General features: G+C 50.5%; 1 protein-coding gene across 1 annotated transcript in view; it reads left to right on the top strand.

Moving 5' to 3' along the window:
- STEAP3 (STEAP3 metalloreductase) overlaps positions 1–22,947 on the top strand; it is a 41,778-nt gene that overhangs the window by 13,081 nt on the left and 5,750 nt on the right. The window contains exons 2-4 of the mRNA XM_032145773.2: positions 8,658–9,157; positions 10,851–11,378; positions 17,756–17,920. Of these exons, the coding sequence (XP_032001664.1) occupies positions 8,666–9,157; positions 10,851–11,378; positions 17,756–17,920 (1,185 nt within the window). The 5' untranslated portion in view covers positions 8,658–8,665. The remainder of the gene's footprint in view (positions 1–8,657; positions 9,158–10,850; positions 11,379–17,755; positions 17,921–22,947) is intronic.

A 22,947-nucleotide genomic window follows, 5' to 3' on the forward strand; every position in this document is an offset into this window, starting at 1 on the left:
AATGGTACTGATTATATAAGCCTCACTTGTCCAGAGGTCATGGGGCTTAGGAACCTCAATTATGTGGAAAACAAATAGGACATAACTTCAGAAGGTTGCAGAGCCACTGTGTTAGTGTGGTCTTTGTGTTGCTATAAAGGAATACCTGAGGCTGGGGAATTTGTAAAGAGAAAAGGTTTTTTTCAAAAGGAAGACAAACATTTGAATGCTCTGGATTTATTTAGTATCGGTCACTTTAGTAACCTGCAAGGTCAGCCAGCAAGGGCCCAGCAGAGGAGTGGATTCATATCCCACCTGACCACTTGCTAGCTGGTGGCCCGGCCAAGTCACTTCACCTTCCTGAGTCCCATTTCCTCATCTGCAACATGTGTGCAGAGATCACCTGGGGAGAAAGGAAGTAAGAGAGAGAGGGGAGGGAGGTGTCAGACTCTTTTTAACAAGCTGCTCTCAAGGAAACTAATACAGTGAGAACTAACAGGGAACTTACTTGCTCCTCTGCCCGCCCCCCAGCCAGGGAGGGAATCCACCTCCATGACCCAAACACCTCTTATTAGGTGCACCTCCAGTATTGGAGATCAGATTTCAACATGAGGTTTTGGGGGGACAAGCCTCCAAACCACAGCAGCCACCAATATTGGTGTTACAAAATCCATCCAATGACTTAGGCTCATGGAGCGTGCTTAAGCTCTCCAAAACATGTTTACTCTTGGTTTACACACACTAGTAGCGGTCTGCCTTATCTCAACTTCCTTTTTTATTTTAAGTAACAACTTTTTAAATAACTTTATTGAGCTATACCTCACATTACCATGCAATTCACCCATTCAAATGGTGAGTTGCATGGTAATGTGAGGTATAGCTCATTAAAGTTATTTAAAAAGTAAATAAAACAATTCAATGATTTTAGTGTATTCAGAGTTGTGTAATCATCACTATAATCAATTGTAGAATATTTCTATCACCCCAAAAAGAAACTGTGTACCTGTGAGCAGTCACTCCCCATTTTCTCCAAATCCCCCATTCTGGCAACCACTCATCTACTTTCTGTCTCTATTGATTTGCTTATTCTAGACATTTATATAAGTGTAATTAGGTAATGTCTGGCCTTTTGCAACTAGCTTCTTTCACTTAGCATAATGCTTTCAAGGTTCATCCCTGTTGGAGCATGGATGCGTACTTAGTTTTTCTTTATGGCTGAATATTAACCCACCGGATGGATAGGCCACATTTTGTTTAACCATTCCTCAGTTGATGGACGTTTGAATTGTTTCCACTTTTTGGGTATTATGAATAATGGGTGAAAATACTTTTGTGTGGACATACGTTTTTCCTTCTCTTGGATACATAGCTAGGAGTGGAGTTGCTGGGTCATATAGAAACTCTGTTTAACATTTTGAAGAATTCCCAGGCTGTTCTCCACGGTGCCTGCACCATTTTACAATCCCAGCAGCAGTGTAGGAGGGTTCTGATTTCTCCACATCCTCCCTGTCTTTTAAAAAAATATATCATTGTAGCCATCCTAGTGGGTGTGAAGTGGTATCTCATTGTGGTTTTCATTTGCATTTCCCAGAGGGGTAATGATGCTGAACATCTTTTCATGTGCATTTGTGTATCTTTCTTGGAGAAGTGTCTTTTCCAGTCTTTTGCCCACTTTATGCAGGTTGTTTGTCTTTTTAATACCGAGGTGTAAGAGTTCTTCAGAGATTTAGAAACAGGTCCCCTTATCAGTTATATGATTTGCCAAACTTTTCTCCATTCTGAGTTGGCTTTTCACTTTCTCGATGTTGTGCTCTTTCGATTTCATCAGCAGCGAATTAGCAGGACCTGGGGGGCTTTAAGAGGCAAGCAGGAGACAGACAGTGCCCACAAAGTCCTGAGGATGAGAGAAGAGGCGGAGCTCATACAAAGGCTCTGTGAAAACTGAAAATGAACCCCAGGCATGCTGGGGTGATCCCCGGGGTGCTGGATGAGGATCTGATTTTGTACTGCATTTTGGAAGGATTTCTGCCCCCAGAGGCTACGTAGGCTCCAGTGGTGTGTGCAGTCAGGCAGAGAGAGGCACAGAACCTCTACAGTGTGCCAGGCATGGTGCAGGGTTCTGGGTGCATGTGGAACAAAACACAGCAATCTTGCCCTCCCAAAGCTCAGGGAAGTGGGGGCGGGGGGTGGACAATGAGCACATGAAAAAAAGACCACAGGGGAAGAACTCCCAGAAACATCCCAGCCACAGAGCAATGCCCCAGGTGTATATGGCCCTTGGCTACTTCCTGCCCTTGAGGGAAAATCGGTATTTTCATTTTACACATGAGGAAACAGGTTAGAGATAGGACCGACGTGTCCAGTACCTCCCAGTGAGAAGATACTCAGGGTAGACCCCAGATCCAGGTCCTTCCTCTTTCCCTCTCTACACGTTTTCAGTCTAGAAAAGAGTTCTGTGCAAAAATTTGTTTTTTGTTTTTGTTCGTTTGTTTTTTTGTTTGAGACGGAGTCTCACTCTGTCGCCCAGGCTGGAGTGCAGTGGCTTGATCTCCGCTCACTGCAACCTCCGCCTCCGAGGTTCAAGCGATTCTCCTGCTTCAGCCTCCGGAGTAGCTGGGATTACAGGCGCCCGCCACCACACCCAGGTAATTTTTGTATTTTTAGTAGAGATGGGGTATCACCATGTTGGCCAGGCTGTGTGCAAGAATTTATGTTTTCACTTGTGGCTTGCTGAGCCCTGGTGCCGGCTGTGGGCACATACTCGTTCACCCAGGGACATGCACTGTTGATGGATCCTTGCACTCTGGGCTGTCTTGGGCCACCTTTGTTCAATGCAGGCCCCTCTTTCTGAAGTGCTTTTCTTGGGCTCACTCTCAATTCGTCAAAGCTCAGCTCAGGCCCACCTCCCGCAGGAATCCTCCCAGTCCCTGCTGTCCGAAGTCAGTGCCCTTGTCAGGAGACCTTGAACACTTTAGTCCACTGCCTGGCTCTCCCATGGGGCAAAGGTCTCCAGGGTGTGTGTGCACTTCCTCAGGGCTTGTTAAGGCTCATTCCCTGGGAGCAGGGAGGACATACAGAGCCTCCCTTGCACCTACATTTGTTTACATATTACTTATACCACATACATTATAGGGCACTGCTGCATAAGTGTACATTTTAAATGTATTTTACTTATAAAGAAATAGAGCCCCCAAATGTGATAGGAACATGTGCCCCCAAATGTAATTTTACTGACCAGATAAAAAAAATTTTTTTAATTGAAAATAAGCAGCCGGACGTGGTAGCACACGCCTGTAGTCCCAGCTACTCAGACTCAGAAGTCTGAGACAGGAGAACTGCTGGAACCTGGGAGGCAGAGGTAGCAGTGAGTCGAGATCGCGCCACTGCACTCCAGCCTAGCGACAGAGCGAGACTCCGTCTCAATGAATAAATAATAAATAAACAAAAATTTTTTAAAAATTGAAGATAACTGTGGGCTACTTGAGGACAAGAACTGGGTTATTTTCTCTCTCCTTGTTCAGTCAGTCCCCACATGGGAGGCATGGGAGGCGCCCCGTTCTTGGCCTGCAGGCCACCCCTCCTCCATCTGGCTGCAGGGTGCCACAGCCAGCCTCTGATTGCCAGTGGCCCCAGCACCTCAATCCATACTGACCTCACAGCAAACCCTCTGTGGCCACAGCCTGCCCTGGCCACTCATGTCTGAAAGGTGATCGGTGTCCATGAAGAAGAGGCCACGGGGCTGTGGATGTCATGCCACCAACCATTAGTGGCCTGCGCAAGAGCAGACAGGAGCTGGCAGGCAGGCCCATGGGCCAGGCGTGGCTCCCAGCCATAAACACAGGCTGTAGCCCTGCTGGGAAGAAGGAGGGGACAGACAAGCCTGGGCAGAGACCCAGAGGGGACCAGGACACCCGATCCTCCGTGGCAGTTCTGTCCACAGCTTGGGAGGAGAGGTGGGCAGCTCTATGTGCAGGAGACAGGCCTTGGCCCACAGAGCTGCAATCTGATCCCGTCTGCTCCCTCTCCACTTCTATAAATAGAACCCTCAGGGAACCAGGGCCCAGACAGGGTTAGTCACACCCTCACCTCAGGCCGCAGGGACAGGCCTCTGGGACTTCCAGGACATGTACCACCTGTCCTGCCCCCAACCCCTGCCAGCCTTCAGCAGGAGGGTTCATGCTGAGCATCAGGAGGGGGCAGAAGAGTTGAACATGGTCACTGTCAGTGAAGAAGTTAGAGAAGAGTACACACAACACACATGCACACAAAAATAGGACACGTGCACACACACAAACACACACATGCATACAAGGTTAGGAAACACAAGTGCACATACAACCAGTCAGAAATGAGCTCTGAGCTTTTACACATATTAACTCATTTCATCCTCAAACAGCTTTTAGAGAGGTATAATTAGTGTTCCCGTTTTAAAGGTGAGGGAACTAAGGCACAGAGAAGCTATGTAACTCACCCAAAGGCACCCAGCTACTGAATGGTGTGCAAGGCCATGATTTCTCCCCAGCAGCCCCACCCACAGCCCACCTGCCTGACTCCTCCTAGCCAAGTGGCTCTGTCCTTGCATCAGAAAGGTCAAGGAAGAGGCCGCCTAGGGAGTAGTACGAGGCAGCATTACAACCTGGCGTTTCCTGTCGCAGACTGCATTTTGGTGGCAAGAGAAGCTTTAGAGGTGCTTAACTTTTAGTTTGCATTTATCCTATGGCTGAAAAGCAGGGCCCCTTAGGACCATAAGTCTAGGACTTTTCATAGTTCCCTAGACTGCTGGGGCTGAAAGGGGCTTGGAGCTGAGTTGGTACAGCAGCTGCTGTTAGAGAAACCACCCAGAGAGGCCCAGGGACCTTCTATGTCCCAGCACCAGTTAGGGGCAGAGGTGGGACCAGCTCCCCTCGGCTGCAGCGGCTTCCATATCAGCTCCCTGGAAGGGAGCAGACACCGAGTCAGGCTCTGAGCAACACCCTCAAGGCCCAGCCCCAGCAATCCCTTCCCATCTGTGATTAGGTCTGGGGTTCAACAAAGACAGGACTCAAAATCTGGATCTTCTTGCCTTGCTTCACTTTGGGCTGGTTCAGTTTTGTTTTGAGGTGAATCATTCAGGGTTTTTCAGGGATCCTCAGATGCATGTCTGCATGAAGCTGCCCTGGCTTCCCCTTCGGCTGCCCCCTGGAGAAGAGTCCGGGCCATGCCTGTGCCATTCCTGAGCTCTGTCTCTAGCTGCCCATGTCCAGTCACTGGCGGCGGGTCTTATTCAAGCCCCCTTTCCCCCAACACACACTAGATCATAAGCCCTCAGGGTGGGGACCGCTTCTCACTCATCTTTATATGCTTAGGAATGTTCAGCACAAAGTCACTCAGGAAATGGGAGGGAGCGGGGAGAGAGAGGGCAGAGACAGAGGAGAGGCTTCCGTCCAGAGGGGTCCTACTTAGGATCATCCAAATCATTAGCAAATGTTGGAAAGATGGTCTGGAGGCCTCAGGGTGGCTACTCTTCCTCCCCATCAGGGCAAAACTCCCCGGGGCTTGTGTCTCCCTGTGGTTGGGGACAGGCCTGGGTGTATCTGTCCCAGCCTTGACTGACCCCAAGAGGAGGCTTGGCCCTCCCGACCACAGGAGAAGAGGGATTTGAATTCACCTCAGCCCAAATTGCAGATGCTGGCCTGTGAGCCCTGAGGCCATCTGCAAGGCTCCTGGGCTGACATAACTGTCACCCAGCTCTTCATCCTCCTTCCCCGGCGCCGAAGGGGTGCCCGCAGGGTCTTCTGCCCTCCCTCCGCCTGGGCCCTGCTGCTGGCACGGAGCTTCGTTTCTGTTGGCAGCCAGTGTTTGCTTAGTGATTACTGAATGCCATTTGCTGGTTGCTTATGATGTGCCCAGCACTGTTCTAAGTGCTTTACACAATTGACTTATTTACTCCTACAACCTGCCCATAAGGGAAGTGCTGCGATGGTCTCCCTTTTATAGCTGAGAAAACTGAGACACAGATAGGTCCATGGTCACACAGTTAACATGAGGCAGAGTCAGGAGCAGAATCCAGGTGGTCTGGCTCCAGAGCCTGGCTCCTGGACCGAGCAGCCTTGAGTAGGGGCCTGGTGCGGACCCGCCTGCCGTGGACTCACTATAGGATGGGTCAGGAGGCCCGTTGTCACCTACAAAATGTAGCCCACCACCCAGGAAACGCTCCCAGAACCAGGCAGAAAATACTGTCTCCTATTCTCAGGGTGGCTGTGCCCGGCGTGAGTGTCTTGGCAGGTGCCTGCATGTCTGTGCAGGTGTGCCACCCCCATCTGTGGACTCGGAAAGCATGATCCCCACAAAAGCAACCCGTCAGTGTCTCAGCTCAGCCAATCCCTGCTATCCTGTGACAGGCAGGGCCATGGTTCAAAACCACGTTAAAGATGCACAAGAGGCCAAGGGAGTTTCCCACGCTGGCAGAGGCAGGACAGGAACACATGTCCCCTGACTCTTGACATTGAGAATGCACCCCCTTCCACCCACCTGGCCTCTCGTCCCAGCCAGTGTGGTCCCAGCTCTGCAGCTGTCTGGGACATCTCTGGAAAGCTCGTTGTTCTCTGTCTGGGCAGTAAGACGGAGTGAAGCTCTGACTGCCAAGGCAGACAGACTTGCCTCGTGCTCTTCCTCCCCTCAATTATTTGTGCTGCCTGAAACAAGTTCCTGAGCCTCCCTGAGCCTCAGTTCCCTCCTCTGTAAAGTGAGAATGATAACTGAATCTACTTCCTGGGGTTCTTGTGAGGACCGGAGGCCCATCACCCGAGGAAAGGCCTGACAGCAGCAATGGGTATATGGTGGGCATCCATTAATAGGAGCTGCTGCTGCTGCTGCTGCCTTGTAAAAGGAACAATCACAGTTTTGAAAACCTCTTAAGATTGCATTATTTGTCACCTGAGAGCAGAGATTGTGATCTCCATTGACAAAGATGGAAGCTGGGGCCCAGGGAGGCACAGAGACTTGTCTGAAGACACACAGCTGCTTCATAGCAGAGCCAGGCCCAGCCTCCTGGTCCCCCTGGCCCATCTTTGTGTCAGTCCCCGGACCCACTCCCTCACCTGGTCAGGTGTCCAGAGGTTCCAGGATAGTGTCGTGGAAAGGTGGTAAGAGGCAGACGCCCATGCAGGGTGTTGAAAGCCACCCCAGCTGCTCTGCTGCGTCAGGGCAGGGGTTCTTGAGCCCTGTGGAACTGTAGGCTAGTGAAGCTTGTGGACTTCTGCTCAGAATAATGTTCTTACATGCACCAAATAAAATAGTTTAGGGTTACAAATGAAACATATTATATGGAAACACCGTGAAAATATTTTTTAAAAGACTACAGTAGCAGTATGCATGCTTCTTTATTAGCACTTTAAATGACAAGCTCTAGTGGCAGATCTAATGTCTACCATAATTTTATTTTTACTTTTTTATTATTATTATTATTATTATTTTGAGACAGTCTTGCTCTGTCACACAAACTGGAGTTCAGTGGTGCAATCACTTCAGTCTTCAACTTCTGGGCTCAAGCAATCCTCCTGCCTCAGTGTCCTGAGTAGCTGGGATGACAGGCGTGTGCCACTGTGCCTGGCTAATTTTTTTTTTTTTTTTTTTTAAGAGATGGGCCCTCCCTGTGTGTCCCAGGCTGGTCTTGAACTCCTGACCTCAAGTGATTCTCCTGCCTTGACCTCCTAAAGTGCTAAGATTAAGGTGTGAGCCACTACACCTGGCTAGCATAGTTTTAAATTTGTGCTCAATTTAAATAGTATTAGGATAAATTATTTACAGGTAAATTTATGATATGATCTTGGTCAGTATTAATGAAAAATTATGTTGCCTACCTTCGTACTTAAAGGAAATAGCAAATTTTAGTTAGAAGTTGGTGACAATTAATATATAATAATTTTTCCATCCATGTTTACTGTAGACTGCCGGCCTGAGTTCAGGGTTTCCTCCACATCCACTCGTATCTTGGGCCCAGCAAAGAAGATCGCAGGGCACCCACTCTATCTTTGGGGTCCATTCACTTGTCTCTCAGTCCTGCCCTCAGAGATCAGGGTTTGGTGTTCATTCATTCATTCAGCAAACACTGAGCACTGCCTCCATGCCAGGCTATGATACACAGTGAGGTCCAAGGTCAGATGAGATGTGGTCCTGCCCCCAAGCTGTTCACCACACTTCAGGGAGAGCATAAGAAGAACTGCTCCAAGATGCAAAATGTAGACAAGCATAGGGACATGCCCACCCTTCCTGGTCATCAAACACCCAGCGATGGTGAGGTTGGGGTTAGATGGTCACTCCTGCCTAGTGACATTGTCCATTGCCTAATCCTTTTGAAAAGAAGTATGGCACTGCATCACATTGGTCGTGGAAATTCCAGAGTCCCCTTTCCCAGCACTCTCACTCTGCCAGTTTTTCCCAAGGAAATAATTCAGCAGGAGGGAAAAAGGGTGGAGGGCAGAAGTCCTCCCTGCTCTTCCTGAGTCTGAGCTCTCCCCAGGGAAGGGGCTGTGTTGTGCTCAGCTTGTTCCCCCGGTGCTGACACGTGGTAGCACTCGGTGAACACCTGCTGGGTGAATGTCTGACTGCCGTGTAGTTACGATGTATAAGAGGAGGGAGGTGGCAGAAGCGGCAGTCCAGGAGCCCTCCACTGACCAGGTTCCTGACTTCCCTTGCAGCCACCAAAATGCCAGAAGAGATGGACAAGCCACTGATCAGCCTCCACCTGGTGGACAGCGACAGCAGCCTTGCCAAGGTCCCCGATGAGGCCCCCAAAGTGGGCATCCTGGGTAGCGGGGACTTTGCCCGCTCCCTGGCCACACGCCTGGTGGGCTCTGGCTTCAAAGTGGTGGTGGGGAGCCGCAACCCCAAACGCACAGCCGGGCTGTTCCCCTCAGCGGCCCAAGTGACTTTCCAGGAGGAGGCAGCGAGCTCCCCGGAGGTCATCTTTGTGGCTGTGTTCCGGGAGCACTACTCTTCACTGTGCAGTCTCAGTGACCAGCTGGCGGGTAAGATCCTGGTGGATGTGAGCAACCCTACAGAGCAAGAGCACCTTCAGCATCGTGAGTCCAATGCTGAGTACCTGGCCTCCCTCTTCCCCACCTGCACAGTGGTCAAGGCCTTCAATGTCATCTCCGCCTGGACCCTGCAGGCTGGCCCGAGGGATGGTAACAGGCAGGTAGGTTCTGGGGGAATAATATCCATCATAACGATAAATATAAATGGCTAATTTTCATTGAGTGCTGCCAGCATGCCAGGCTTTTTTGGTATATTATCATAGCTAATCTTGCATCACTGCAAAATTCCATTTTACAGAACAGGAAATTAAGGCTTAAAGATATTAATGATCTTACTCAAAATCCCACACCTGGTAAGTTGGGATTTGAACCCAGTTGCTGTGGATCTGAAACCCATGTTCTTTCTGCTATGGTAACAGGGTTTCCTAGAGGGCAAGGAGGAAAAGGTTGATGGCTTTTTGCTATTTGGAGCCAAGAAGGAGAGAAACTTGGCTTTTAGAATTGGACTCAGAAGGAGGAAAGTAATGCACTTATGTACTGGGCCCTGAGGAAGGCAGGCATGTCTCAAATTTTATCTTATTTATTCTAAGGGCTTCCAAGAACTGATTTCTCAGAAAAGTCAACAGCAGGTTTTTCTGGGGCTAGATAATGGCTCCACGGAACAGCTAGAGCTGCGTACATTTCTTGCCACGAGGCGCTCTTACCAAGACAAAGTGGTTTTTAATGCCACCTTGGTTTTTAATGCATTTTCTTGGCGAAAGAATGCCAGACTCCGTGTGTGAGAACTTCCACCAGTGAGTCGAGCCCAGGTGCCAGGCTCTGTAGGACAGTTTAAAGGTGCCCAGCCATACCTGACTACAGCACCTTAAATGCAGGCTGCATTATGGGACTCCCAGGTATGGACCAGGAGGAACAGTGGAGAGTGTTGGGTGCATGGCCTGGAGGGAACAGAGCAAGCAAGCTGGCTGGAGAAGACTTGGAGGAGGGCTTTGACCTGGGCCCACCTCATGCTGCCGGGCTCAGGGAGCAGGGAGTGCATTCCAGTCTGAGGGAACAATCTGAAAAGGCACAGAGATAAGAAACAATGCTCCTAGACCTCAGTTTTCTCACCTGAAAAATGAAGACAATAGTACCTACCTGTGGGCTCATGGCAAGGCTGAGAGATCATATATGTAAAGCTCAGCATAGAGTAGGTGTTCAGTCTGTGTTTCAAGACTAGACTGACCAATGCAGTGTCAACAAGGCCCACGGGGTGCCTTGGGATCTGAAGACTCCAATGTGCCTGCAGGGGGACCTCGTGGGTCAGAGCAGTGGGCTTCAAGGCAGAGAGGGCAGGCTGCAGCTGGCTTGTAGAAGGCCTTATGTGCTGGTGAGGGCTCTGCTGAGCCGAGGGACATCATCAAGGGGGGCGATTCTGAACTGAGGGATGGAGCTGCAGCCACAGTTGCCCATTCTGTACCATATGCAAAACTCTTTTGCTGAGTGTCTCCCAGGGCAGGCCACAGGCTCGGAGACAGCCATGTCGGGGGCCCATGGGGACTACCTGGATGAGCATTTTGCTTGTGGCTGCTGATGTCCATGAGATGGGCAAGACGCTTACTGTTGGCAGCTTCCCTCCTTGAGTAGTTGGCCTGGCTGGGCAGCTGGGCCAGAGGCTGGGAGGCCTGGGCAGCAGAGAAAAGACCCCTGGCCTGGGAGCTAGAACCCCACTGGCTCCCACCTGTACCATTGACTGGCAGCTCACTTGGACAAGTCCCTGCCCCTCTGGCCCTCAGTTCCCTCAGCTGCTCAGTGAGGCCCTGCCCACTCCTGTGGCCTGTGACCCCGTCTGACTGCCCCACTTTTCTCCCGCAGGTGCCCATCTGCAGTGACCAGCCAGAAGCCAAGCGTGCTATCTCGGAGATGGCGCTCGCCATGGGCTTCATGCCCGTGGACATGGGATCCCTGGCATCAGCCCGGGAGGTGGAGGCCATGCCCCTGCGCCTCCTCCCGGCCTGGAAGGTGCCCACCCTGCTGGCCCTGGGGCTCTTCATCTGCTTCTATGCCTACAACTTCGTCCGGGACGTTCTGCAGCCCTATGTGCAGGAGAGCCAGAACAAGTTCTTCAAGCTGCCCGTGTCCGTGGTCAACACCACACTGCCGTGCGTGGCCTATGTGCTGCTGTCACTAGTGTACTTGCCCGGCGTGCTGGCGGCTGCCCTGCAGCTGCGGCGTGGCACCAAGTACCAGCGCTTCCCCGACTGGCTGGACCACTGGCTGCAGCACCGCAAGCAGATCGGGCTGCTCAGCTTCTTCTGCGCCGCCCTGCACGCCCTCTACAGCTTCTGCTTGCCACTGCGCCGCGCCCACCGCTACGACCTGGTCAACCTGGCAGTCAAGCAGGTACCCACCCCATGCCCTTCCTCCCTGTGGCAACTCAGCACATGCTTGTCCAGCGCCCTCCACCAACCAGGTGCAGCCGATACCCATGGGTGCAGCCTTACCGGGTGCCAACTGCAGATTCTGTTCTGATGGGGCGGCACCCACATCCTCCTGCCCAAGACTTTGAGTTTCAGTGAACAAAGCAGATGAAAATTCCTGCCCCCATGGGTACAGCCCAGTTGGGGCAGACTTAAACAAAATACAGCAGTGAGTTATAGTGGGCGTTGAGAGGATCAGGAGTGCTAAGGCGCAAAGAAAAGCAGGGGTGGGCGGTGGGGATGCAGTTTTGAAGATGGTCCGGGAGGCCTTGCAGAGTGAGTGCTATGTGAGCAGAGCTGGAAGGAGGGGAGAGGGGCCGGTGACCTCCTGGGGTGGTGTTACAGGCCACGGGGCATAGTCCTTGGGCAGAAGTGTGCCTGGTACGTTGGAGGAGCAGCCAGGAGGCCCATGGGGCTGGAGCTGAACAAGGAGGGGGTGGCAGGCGAGGCCTGAGAGGAAGAGCTTCAGCCTTAGGCTCTGAGTGAAATAGGGAGCTGGTGAAGGTTTGAATATAGGTGTTGATCTGCCTGACATTTTAAGTGGTTCTCTCTGGTTTTTGGCTGAGAACAGACTGTAGGAGGTCAAAGGCAGCTAGCTGCTGGGGCCAGCGAGGAGGCAATGCATATGCCCAGATTTGAGGCAGTGGAGGCTGGAGGCAGTGGGAGCAGTGGAGCAGCAAGGAGATCCTGAAGGCACATGTGAAGCTGGAGTGCATGGAACTGCTGCTGGAATGGGCCCAGGGTTTTGTGGGTGATGAAGGATGACTCTGGGGTTTGGGTCTGAGCACCAGAAAGAGAGAGTTGCCATCAGCTGAGATGGGGAAGGCTGCAGGAGTGAGCGTTCCAGCTTTGGGTTTGTTGCTGTTGTTGTTGTTTTTTTTTACTGGGGGTGGCATTAATCATTCATTTAGAAAATCCATATGGCGCTTGGTTGCCAGCAGGATTCCTGGGAAGTGAAGGGCCTTCAGGCCACACCAGGTGGGGACCCAGGCATCAGCTGGCACCTGTGCCCACAGAAACAGGCCCCTGATGCTCCCTCCTGGTCCATAAGCTCATGGGGCTTGATTCTTAGTCCCAAACTCACATCTTCAAGCAACACCGTCTTTCTTTATTTTCTCCAAATTAATTCCACCTCCAGTGCCCAGCCCGGGGTTGGTTGATGGATAGGTCCTGCCCACTCCAGGACGCTAGTCACCCAACAGGGTTCGGCCCAGGTGCTGGTGAAACACTTCTCATCCACCCCTCATTCCAGCCTGGCAGCCCCTGAAGCTCCTGCTCCTGCTCAGGATGCAGGGACCTTGGTGAGGCTGGGCCCTCCCCTAAACACCTAGCACAGGACCATCCCCTCCGAGGATGGGGGATTGGCAGGACTGGGAAGCAGGGCTGGGCGCCTCCTGAGAGCCACAGACCTCAGCCCCTACTCACTGTCAGGGCTGCTGCTTCTCTGCCAGCAGCTACTCGACTGCCCTCGTCCTTTGCCACCCACAGATACCGGCATCATTGCATCTGTGGGCTCAGACTTTGCTAAGACAAAGGAAGAACCCCAGACTTCAGGCAGAAAAGCAAGATGCTTGATGGAAATGAGAGGAAGGGAAGAAATCAGTCATGAACCCTTAACAAGAGCTCGCTGTGTTCCAGGAACCATTCTAAGAGCTGAGTACACCACTGTGAATTCATTTAACCCCATCTCATCCCTGTAGGCCAGGTGCTATTATATCCTTATTTCATAGATGAGAAATCTGAGGCACAGAGGGGTTAAGTAACTTGGCCAAAGTCACACAGCCAGTAAGTAGCGGAGCTGGGATTCAGATCCAGCTGTTTTCCAGATCCATGCTTATACCCACGCTGCTTTCTACAAGCAAACCAAATTCACAATTGAGTAAATGATTTCAGAACTAGGTCATTCATTCACTCATTCACTGAGCACCTACTCTGCCAGGCCCTGGGGCCACAGAAAGGAGTAGGAAAGACACAGACCATCTGGCTCCTTGCCTCAGCTGGTGTGGGGCAGTGTGGAGGCCTGAAGGCCAGAGCCTGGACTCCTGCTCTCCAGCATCGCTGACTGGAACAAAGGTCCTGACCTTGAGCGAGTCACTGCCCCTCTTTTGTCCTCGAGGCCCTGATGTGGAGATCAAGCTCTCTCCTAGTGCTAATGTTTTTGATGCTCTTTGATGATATTTTCTTACTGACTTCTAGAAAGCACCAGCCCCTTGGCAGGAGGCTCTGCGGGGCTCCCTGGGGACTAGTACAATGTTGCTGCCCAGGAGGGGGCAGATCTGTGTGGAGGAGCCCACTCCCTCTCCCCTGAGCTGGCGGGCATTTCCAGCAGCAGTGGGAAAGACGGTGACGGTGCCCACTACCTCCCAGGGCAAAAGACACACCACTGCTCCCTCCCTCCTCTGCCACCCTTCAACTGCCTTTGTCTAAATTCTCTGCCCTGCCAAGGCTCTCCCTGATATTCTGTTAACCCAATTCTGTCCTGATGCAAATACCAGGGCACAGAGGGGCGCATGCAAGGTAATTTTTCCCGCATCCCAAAAATCTTTAGGGCTGCAGGCCCTGGTGAGGTTGTCAGGCAACCATCTCTCCCACAGGACGAGATCAGTCAGAGACACCAAAGGCCTCTCACGCAAAGGGGCTTAAACTTGTTCTGCAAAGTTCTTAAGGGCAAAACCAGGGCTGATGTGGGTATGTCGGGGTGGATGGTCAGAGGGAGGCAGGGGCTTGACACACAGCAGCCCAAGCAGATTCTGGATGGTCCGCGGTAAGCCATGCCCGCCGTTCTGGCTTCAGCCCCAAACAGCAGGGCCTCCTGGGTGGGTCAGGCCTGATGTGTGGCTTCTGCCGCCAACCCGTGGGCACCTCACCACAGGGTCCCCACATGGCCACTCACCACCCCAACTGCCCACTAGGCCCTTGGGTCGAGGGAGCACATTAGTCTAGGCACAAGAAACTCCTCCAAGATTTCCTTACATCCCTGAGTCTGCAGATTAGGAGGCAAAGGTGTATGCCAGCTGTAGAGAAAACCTTTGAGACCATGTTTACAGACAGTATTATTACCAACAATAACTGATATTAGTACAGGGCATTTGCATTTGCTTGTGTATTTCCCTGGAAATACACATTTCAAGATCAAAATCAAAGATCAAGATCAAAGAAATGTTTAACCTGCACACTGTTCTCCTATTACCTTCACCCCAAGCTACATCTGCACATGGCTGGCAAAGGATGGTCTGAAACTCTCATCTGACCGTGTCACTGCTGAAAAGTGTCAGTGACTCCAGTGTCCTTGGGATAATGGTAGAACCCTCACTATGCAGCTAGACTCCCTCCGCAGCCTCATCTCCCCTTTTCCTGTGACGTGTCAACACTTGGGTCCCATACTGTCCTCTAAATGGGCAGAGCTCATTCCACTTGGCTTGGAATGCCTACCCCGGGACACCTTGACAGCTTGCAAACTCCTATTCCTCCTTCAAAACCCTACCTCTGTTAAGCTCCCCCAGACTATCCCCTTACTTCCCCATACCTGCCTCTGTAATCTGTTGTATTTTGTAAATACTTCTATTATTTTTCTTACACACTACTTCATACCCGACTTAGAAGTCCATGACTGGGTCTTCCACACCTTGGTGTCCATGGTTCCTAACACAGGTTCACAGTGCACGCTCACTGAGTGAGTGATTTTTAAATTGGCCACCACAAAGCCAGTATCAGGCATCTTAAGAGGAGTGCACGTAGAGCTTGGAGCAAGAACTAGTCTAACTGCCTTGTTGCCACTAAGAACAACAGCCATTTATTACATTAAGTGCCCACTGTGTGCCTGTCCCATGCTACTCATTCCACAAACGTAATGCTTTTAGTCCTGCAGTAACACAGCAAGATACAATGATGCTATGAGCCAGGAAAAGGACTGTCCAGGGTCTCATGACTGCCCACCAGTGGCAGAGTCGGCGTCAGAATTCAGGCCTGTGGTCTCTATGCCCCAAGGTTGCCCTTCCACACCCTGCCACCCCCCTCCTCCTCTGAGTCTGGCAGGCAGTGGGTCGGTACCACTCTCTTCCCATCCATCAATCACTGTGAAGACATGGAGAGGGGCTAATGCTGCAGCCTCACTGGTCCTTCAGCATCTGACCTGCGACCTAGAGGGAAATCCCACACCTGAATGCTGTCTTTCCATCTCTTGTTGATGACCACTCTCCTTGGCCTTCTCAAGGTGGCGAACTTGATCATCTCTAAACCTAGAGACTTACTAGGGGAGCTGTTACACCTGTGTTCCAGTTAGCCATGTGTGCCACTGGTCACCAGGGAGCTCTGAGCACAGCACTGTGGTTTAATAGGCTGGCTGAGAATCTCACGGACTCCTAAGGCTGGCTTAGGTTCAGTCCTCATGCGGGTCTTTGCCATCCACTGCTCCCTTGCCCACCTCATCCCTCCCTTCCCAGCGTCACTGCAGACTGGAAATGTTACAGGAAAAAAACAAGACATTTTGCAAGCCAATGTGGTATATGTGTGTGTAATCATCCAAACTCTGACTGGTGACATTAACTGCCTGATCTTCCTGAGACGCAGAGAGGAATGACTAATGAAGCAGAGTTAAAGAACAAACAACTGCCAGCGAGGAGATGACTTACCCAATTCATGCTGTGAGGTGTGAGTAAGACTTCTCCGGGCAGAGGTACGGAGGAGACCTCTCTGCCCTCTGCACGCCTTTCCAGCTAATGGTAACTTCAACCACAGCAGGCACACAAGCAAAATAAGAGAATTTCAGACATGACCTCATCCAAACCTCCTACGTAGAGAAACTGAGGCCCAGAGACAGACTTCCCAGAGTCACATGCCACTGATGGTCAGGACAAGAGGCTGAGTCCCCAGACTCCTGGTCCCTTAGTGGCTTAAAGTCACCAAAGTGAGCCAGGCCTGTCCTAAAATAGAACAGAGGCGATCATTTTTCACAAATTGCAGGAAAAGTGCTCAATGGATGGCACTTTCTCTGTTTCTTTAAACTTTCTCTTATAAGCTGTACGACCATTTGGCTCAGCCCAGTGGATTCACTTTTAATATTTTATCTGGTAACTGAGCTCATGTTATTTTTTTTTCTGCTGAAATTGTTTCTCAAAAAACCTGTATGAGTCATTCTGTTTTGAGAGGCTGCCTATTAAAGTGTAGTCACATCTTCTAATGGAAATACTGTTTCTTGTTCTGCTGATATTATAGAATAAAAGTACCGGCATTTTGCAGTGTTTCACAGAGAACACCTTGACTTCCAGGAACTCTGCTACCTGGCCTAGTTGCACCTTGATAAAAGTTCTTCTTCATGAGGGCACTATGTGAGTGAGTGTTGGCTGGGCTAGGAGGGGGCTCAGTGGTAAGGTGGGGAGAGAAGGGTCAGAAATCTCCAGGTTCATAGGGGCTCCCCAATTTATATGTCCTGGAACTTGGTGGTGGGGGCCAGATCTCTGTGAGGGCAGGGTAAGGGCAGGTATCTTTATTTTCTGTAGCCCAGGGCCTGGCACACAGTAGGTGCTTCGTAAGTGGTCACTGAACTGCTTGGTGAATGGCCGTCAGTCTCTCTTGCCTGGCAAAGTTGAGCCAAGGCTGTGTGCTTCAGGCAGAAGTAGAGAACTGGGTAGGAAGAGGGGAGGCTGAGAGCTTTGGGTCAGGAAGTGTTGGGGGCTCAGTGTCTGCATGTGTCTTTGTATGTCCCGAGTGTGAGCCAGTGATGGGGGCAGTGTGGGGGTCTAGGAAGACAGAGGGCCCAGGGTGAGACAGGCTGGGAAGGGAAGCAGCCAGTAAGGTGTGAGCTCATTGGCTGAGGGGATTCAGAGCTAGGAGAGCTCCTGTCCCCTGTCCTGGGATTCTGGGGCCAGAAAACCGTGAGACGGAGCCATGCTTAAGGGCTGTATTTCTGGTTTGACTCCTTACTCTGCTGATGTGACTGTTCTGATTGGCTGCCCCAGGGTGGATGTGTGAAAGCCCCAGGAGCCCCGGTCGTTGGCACCAGACTGTGTGGGTCCTGATCCCAGCTCTGCATCTGTTAGCTACATGTGACCTTGGGAAAGTGATTTGATCTTTGTGCCTCATTTCCTCCATCTCTAAAATGGGATAATAGTGATCTCTACTTGGTGGGGTGGTTTTGAGGATTCGATGAATTAATGCCTGAGAAACGCTTATCACAGAGCCAGGTAATGTCAGGTGCAGTGTAAGCACCCGCCGTGTGTCCTTCTTGTGTCCTTCATCATTGCCCTCCCAGGGCACCAGCCTTTGCCACAGTGTTCATGGTTTTCCTTCCATCCATGTCAGGTCTTGGCCAACAAGAGCCACCTCTGGGTGGAGGAGGAGGTCTGGCGGATGGAGATCTACCTCTCCCTGGGAGTGCTGGCCCTCGGCACGCTGTCCCTACTGGCCGTGACCTCACTGCCATCCATTGCAAACTCGCTCAACTGGAGGGAGTTCAGCTTCGTTCAGGTAAAGTAGTCTCTCGTTTGCCAGCCAGCTTCAGCGTGGCCCTGGCCCACCTCTCATGAGTAAGTGCTCTCCCTTCGAGAACTGCCTGGGCTCTGATCATCTGCACAGCAGGACCACTCAGTGAGATGCCAGGCCTTCCTGACCCAGAGGGCCCATCCGAGCCTCTTGATAGGGGCTGCCTGCTGCAAGCTTAACCTCCCAGCACATGAGGAAGCCAGACACAGGCATGTGAAAAAATTACAGACCAGGACACTGAGCCCTGGGTCCACCGTTCTCAGCTTCTAGAATTCTTGAGCTTTCCAAACAAAATTGAATGACATGAAGTCATTGGACATTTTGCTGGTCTGGGCAGGAGTCAGTGGGCTAGGGAGTGAGCAAGCCTAGCCCACCACCCTCCACCCCTCATCTCAACCTGGCTCTGTTGTTACCCCTTAACCCCTTGATTCATGCAGCGTGGATGGGAGACAAGCATTAGGACCCCAGTTTATAGGGGATGGGACACAGCTTTTTCCCAAGGATGCCATTCCTATGAAAAAATCCAGAAAAAGGAGGTCTGTCATGAAATGAATTTGAGTAAAGATTTACTTCCCCCTAAGAGATCACAATGCGCTTTGGCACATCAAAGATTCTAATAACATCTACAACAAACAAACCTTTGTCAATCAGACTTATTGGAGCGTTAGCAGCCCTCCCCCTCCTTTTTTCCAAATAACAGCTATCAGCACTCCACAAGCTGGGCGCTGTGGCATGTGGCTGGGATCCCAGCTACTAACAGAGGCTGAGGTGGGAGAATCACTTGAGCTTGAGTGATCCTTCCAGGAGTTAGAAGTTCAAGTGTCCAGCCTGGACATCACAGCAAGACCTCGTCTCTTAAAAAAAAAAAAAAAAAAAATACTCCACAGAACATACTCTGGGAAATGCTGCTAGTGGCAAAAGTTTCTTTTTTCATTTGTTCATTCAACAAACATTTATTGAGCACTTACTGCAGGCCAGGCATCCTGCTAGGCCTGTGATGCAACAGAGAACAAGACAGGCAGAGCCATCTTTCCGTGATAAAGGAAACGGAGGCAGGGACATTGTTTACATTTCTTTGGCATCTCCCACTGTTCTCCACACAGAATCTGCGGTCAGTGTTGGCGGATTAACTCCTCCCCTCCCATGAGTGGGAGCTGACTAATGCTGTATCCTGCCATTGTATCAGGGCAGAGAACAGCCATCCTATCCACCCCCACTATCAACAGAAATCTGTGCAGGGAGGATGTGGTACAGGACTCAGGGACAGTGACAGCGTAATGCTCTTATGTAATCCAAATTAATTGCTCCTGACCAGGGATGCTTCACATCCATTGGAACAACACAGAGTTGTAGCCGTGTGTTTTTTAAAGTGTGTCTGCCTCTGAATCTCCCTGGCTCTGCTCATCTCGGAAGGTCCCTGGAGGAGGGCTCATGGCTGACACATGTTAGCATATGAGAAGGGGAAGAATTTTATTTATCTGCCACTAATCCCCATGGGTCTCATACCCAAATCTAGGATTTTCCTCTTCCCACCTGGAGTATCCAGCGTGCATGGTTTATCCACAATTAAAAAGGACTGCAGGCTGCTCCCCTCACCAGAAAGCTGCTCCCTTAAGCAGCCATAGATTACATGCCCTGGCTGTGGCTGCCAGAGAAAGCCGGTGGATTTGATTTTGTTAGCAAGAGCTGACTGAGACCCTAGCAGCTGCGTTCTACTTTACATATTAAACAGTGGAAATACAAATAGGACAGTCCTTTTGCCACTGCAAGAGCAGGGGGGGTTAGGTGGGTAGAAAGGCAGGATTTTACTTGTGGAAATCAATGCCTGCCTTCCATCCCCAAAAAGCAGATGTCAATATAGAGGAGGCACATGTCAGCGCCGCCAGGGAAGCCTGGGTTCCAGCTTTCCCTCCCCACAACCCTGCTCTGTAACTGTGGGCAGAGCATGTCTGCTCCAAGAGCCTCAGTTTACACCCCTGAAAAATGGAGTTAATGCCCTACAGGGATTTTATGAGCCACAGTAAGAGACTATGTGTGAAAGAAAAATAAAAAGCATTTTGCTATTATTCTTAGGGTATCTGGCCACATTTCCATTATCCCTGACTAAGCTACCAACCATCCATTTCTGAGTTCAGTAGGAGACAGTGAGATAGAGGCCAAGGAACCCCAACCCTGGACCTAAAAGTGGTCCAGGTCAGTGTTTGCAAACTGGCGGACAATCACCAGTGGGTCACGCAATTGATTCCACGGATCACAAGCAGCATTTTAAAAATGAAATAAAATAGAAGGACAAAGAAAACAGTGGAGTGTTTTTGCATGGTGTCGGGATACTTTTTCAGTTATATGGATTTGCTAGTTACATTTGCAGATGTAGCATACCTCGTTGTCTACAGGACAGTAGAGTAAAACATGATTCTTACTGTGAGTCCCTGTCAAATAGGTTGAAGCCAGAGCACTCTTGGAGAAATAGAGATAACCCAGGGCTGCCTCCCATCCATGGACTCAGATGCAGAGGGATGGCTCTGGCAGTCTATTTTTGCAGCTCCCTGAGTGACTGATAGGTGTGCATGCTGCAGTGTGTGGCAACTTCCAGTGCAGGGAACACAGGCAGTGGAAACAGAAGACATGAATTTCAGTCCCAAGACCCCCACTTACCTGCCCTGCATCATCAGACAAGTTTTCTAGGCTCTCGGAGCTTCTGCTGCTCACTTGTGCCTGTGTCCACCCCATATGGTCATCAAGAGGATTTGAGCTGGACATGTTAAACGCAGGATGCGTGCAGCCAACAGTGGCATGCTGGCTTTTGAGGTCAGCTGCAATCTTCTCCTTTAAAGTTAGCATGGCTAGTGAGAAGTTACCTGAGCCCCATCACCCTCCCCTACACACATGTCCACAGCAGACACCAGGCTATGGGGACAGCCGTGGTTCTTGAGGGGCCTTGGCTGACCCCTAGATCTGTAATGCTTTTGTTACCAGAAAAGGGTCCCGATCCAGACCCCAAGAGAGGGTTATTGGACCTCATGCGAGAAAGAATTCAGGGCCTGTCCATAAAGTGAAAGCAAGTTTATTAAGAAAGCAAAGGAATAAAAGAATGGCTATTCCATAGTCAGAGCAGCGGCATGGCTACTCAACTGCTGATACTTATTGTTACTTCTTGATTATATGCTGAACGAGGGGTGGATTATTCATGAGTTTTCCAGGAAAGGGATGACAATTCCCAGAACTAAGGGTTCCTTACCTTTTTAGACCATATAGGGTAACTTCCTGACATTGCCATGGCATTTGTAAACTGTCATGGCGCTAGTGGGAGTGTCTTTTAACATGCGAATGCATTATAATTAGTGTATAATGAGCAATGAGGATGACCAGAGGTCACTCTCATTGCCATGTTGGTTTTGGTGCTTTTGGCTGGCTTCTTTACCACAACCTGTTTTATCAGCAAGGTATTTATGACCTGTATCTTGAGCCGACCTCCTATGTCATCCCATGACTAGCAACGTTTAACCTCCTGGGAATGCAGCGCAGTAGGTCTCAGCCTTATTTTACCCAGCCCCCCATTCAACGTGAAGTCGTTCTCGTTTGAACACCTCAGACACTTTGTTTAGCTAAAAACCATTGAAACAGTGTGTTGATTCCACAAAGAGGTGACTTGTGCTCACATTTATCCTTTTGTTCCCAAAGCTGTTTTCAAAGTTTTACATTTTGTTTTCTGTTCCTTTGGGTAATTTTTTTTTTTTTTTTTGAGACGGAATCTTGCTCTGTCGTCCAGGCTGGAGTGCAGTGGCGCGATCTTGGCTCACTGCAAGCTCCGCCTCCTGGGTTCATGCCATTCTCCTGCCTCAGCCTCCCGAGTAGCTGGAAGGGACTACAGACGCCCACCACCATGCCTGGCTAATTTTTTTTTTAATGTATTTTTAGTAGAGACTGGGTTTCACTGTGTTAGGCAGGATGGTCTCGATCTCCTGACCTCATGATCTGCCCACCTTGGCCTTCCAAAGTGCTGGGATTACAGGCGTGAGCCACTGCACCCAGCCTTCCTTTGGGTATTTTTTTGTTATTGTTTTGGTTTGGTTTGGGTTGTGCTAACTGTTTCAATTCAGCCAGTTAAACATTGTTAGATATTAGACTGCAAAATACTCCAGTCAGAGCAGCTCACCTGCACAGAAAAATGAGGGTTCAGCTTTTAGAACCTAAGTTCTCTCCCAGAGTTAGAGGAACTGCCTGTGACCTTGCCCACTCCAGCCACTTGCCTGAAATAATGACAAGACCAGCCTGACTCCAGCTTCGTGAGCGATTGTCCAAAGCCCCTTCGTGCCATAGTAATTGAGTACCAGCAGGAGCTGCAACGACCTGGCTGTTTCTTTTTTGCTAACAAGCTTATGTATAATAAAAATGACCCTAGCTTGGGGATCTTATTGATTGCTTCATGACAATCCCTCTCCTTTTGTGGTTCTTTGGGTTCTGGGATTTTTAAATTGTTCCCAAGGAGAGTTTTTGGGAAACAAACTCCCTGGAATCATGCAAGCTTCCCACTGGGACAGAAAAGTCAAAGGCCATTTGTTATTGGCTGGCCTTTGGCTGTCAGCCCTTGGTATGAACCACTAGTCTGAGGCTGCAGCTTCCTGCTGTCTGCACCATGGGATTTTGAATGGCACAAGCATGAGGATGTATGAACAGGAGGAGCTGACTGCCGCTGGTGGGCCTGGGAGCAGTGTCTCCACACTGTCCCTGTGCAGAGCCCAGAGTGCCCAGCAAAATTCATCACTCTCCAAATCAGGGGCTGAGGACAGTGGCCCACAGAGACCAAACACTGGAGCTACAGGGCATGTCGCCTGAGGGAGATGCAAAGACCTCACTGGGGCTACTAAGGCTGGCTTTCCAGGCCTGGATGGGCTCCCATTGCTGCACCTTCTGGGAAAGCCCACGACACAGAGGTGGGTGCCAAAAGGCTCTCAGTGGGGCTTTGTCTAAGGAACAGATAGGTCCAGGTCTTTCCCAGTCAAGTGACCTGA

This window comes from Hylobates moloch, unplaced genomic scaffold, assembly GCF_009828535.3.
Source record: "Hylobates moloch isolate HMO894 unplaced genomic scaffold, HMol_V3 SCAFFOLD_24, whole genome shotgun sequence".
Taxonomy (NCBI): Eukaryota; Metazoa; Chordata; class Mammalia; order Primates; family Hylobatidae; genus Hylobates; species Hylobates moloch.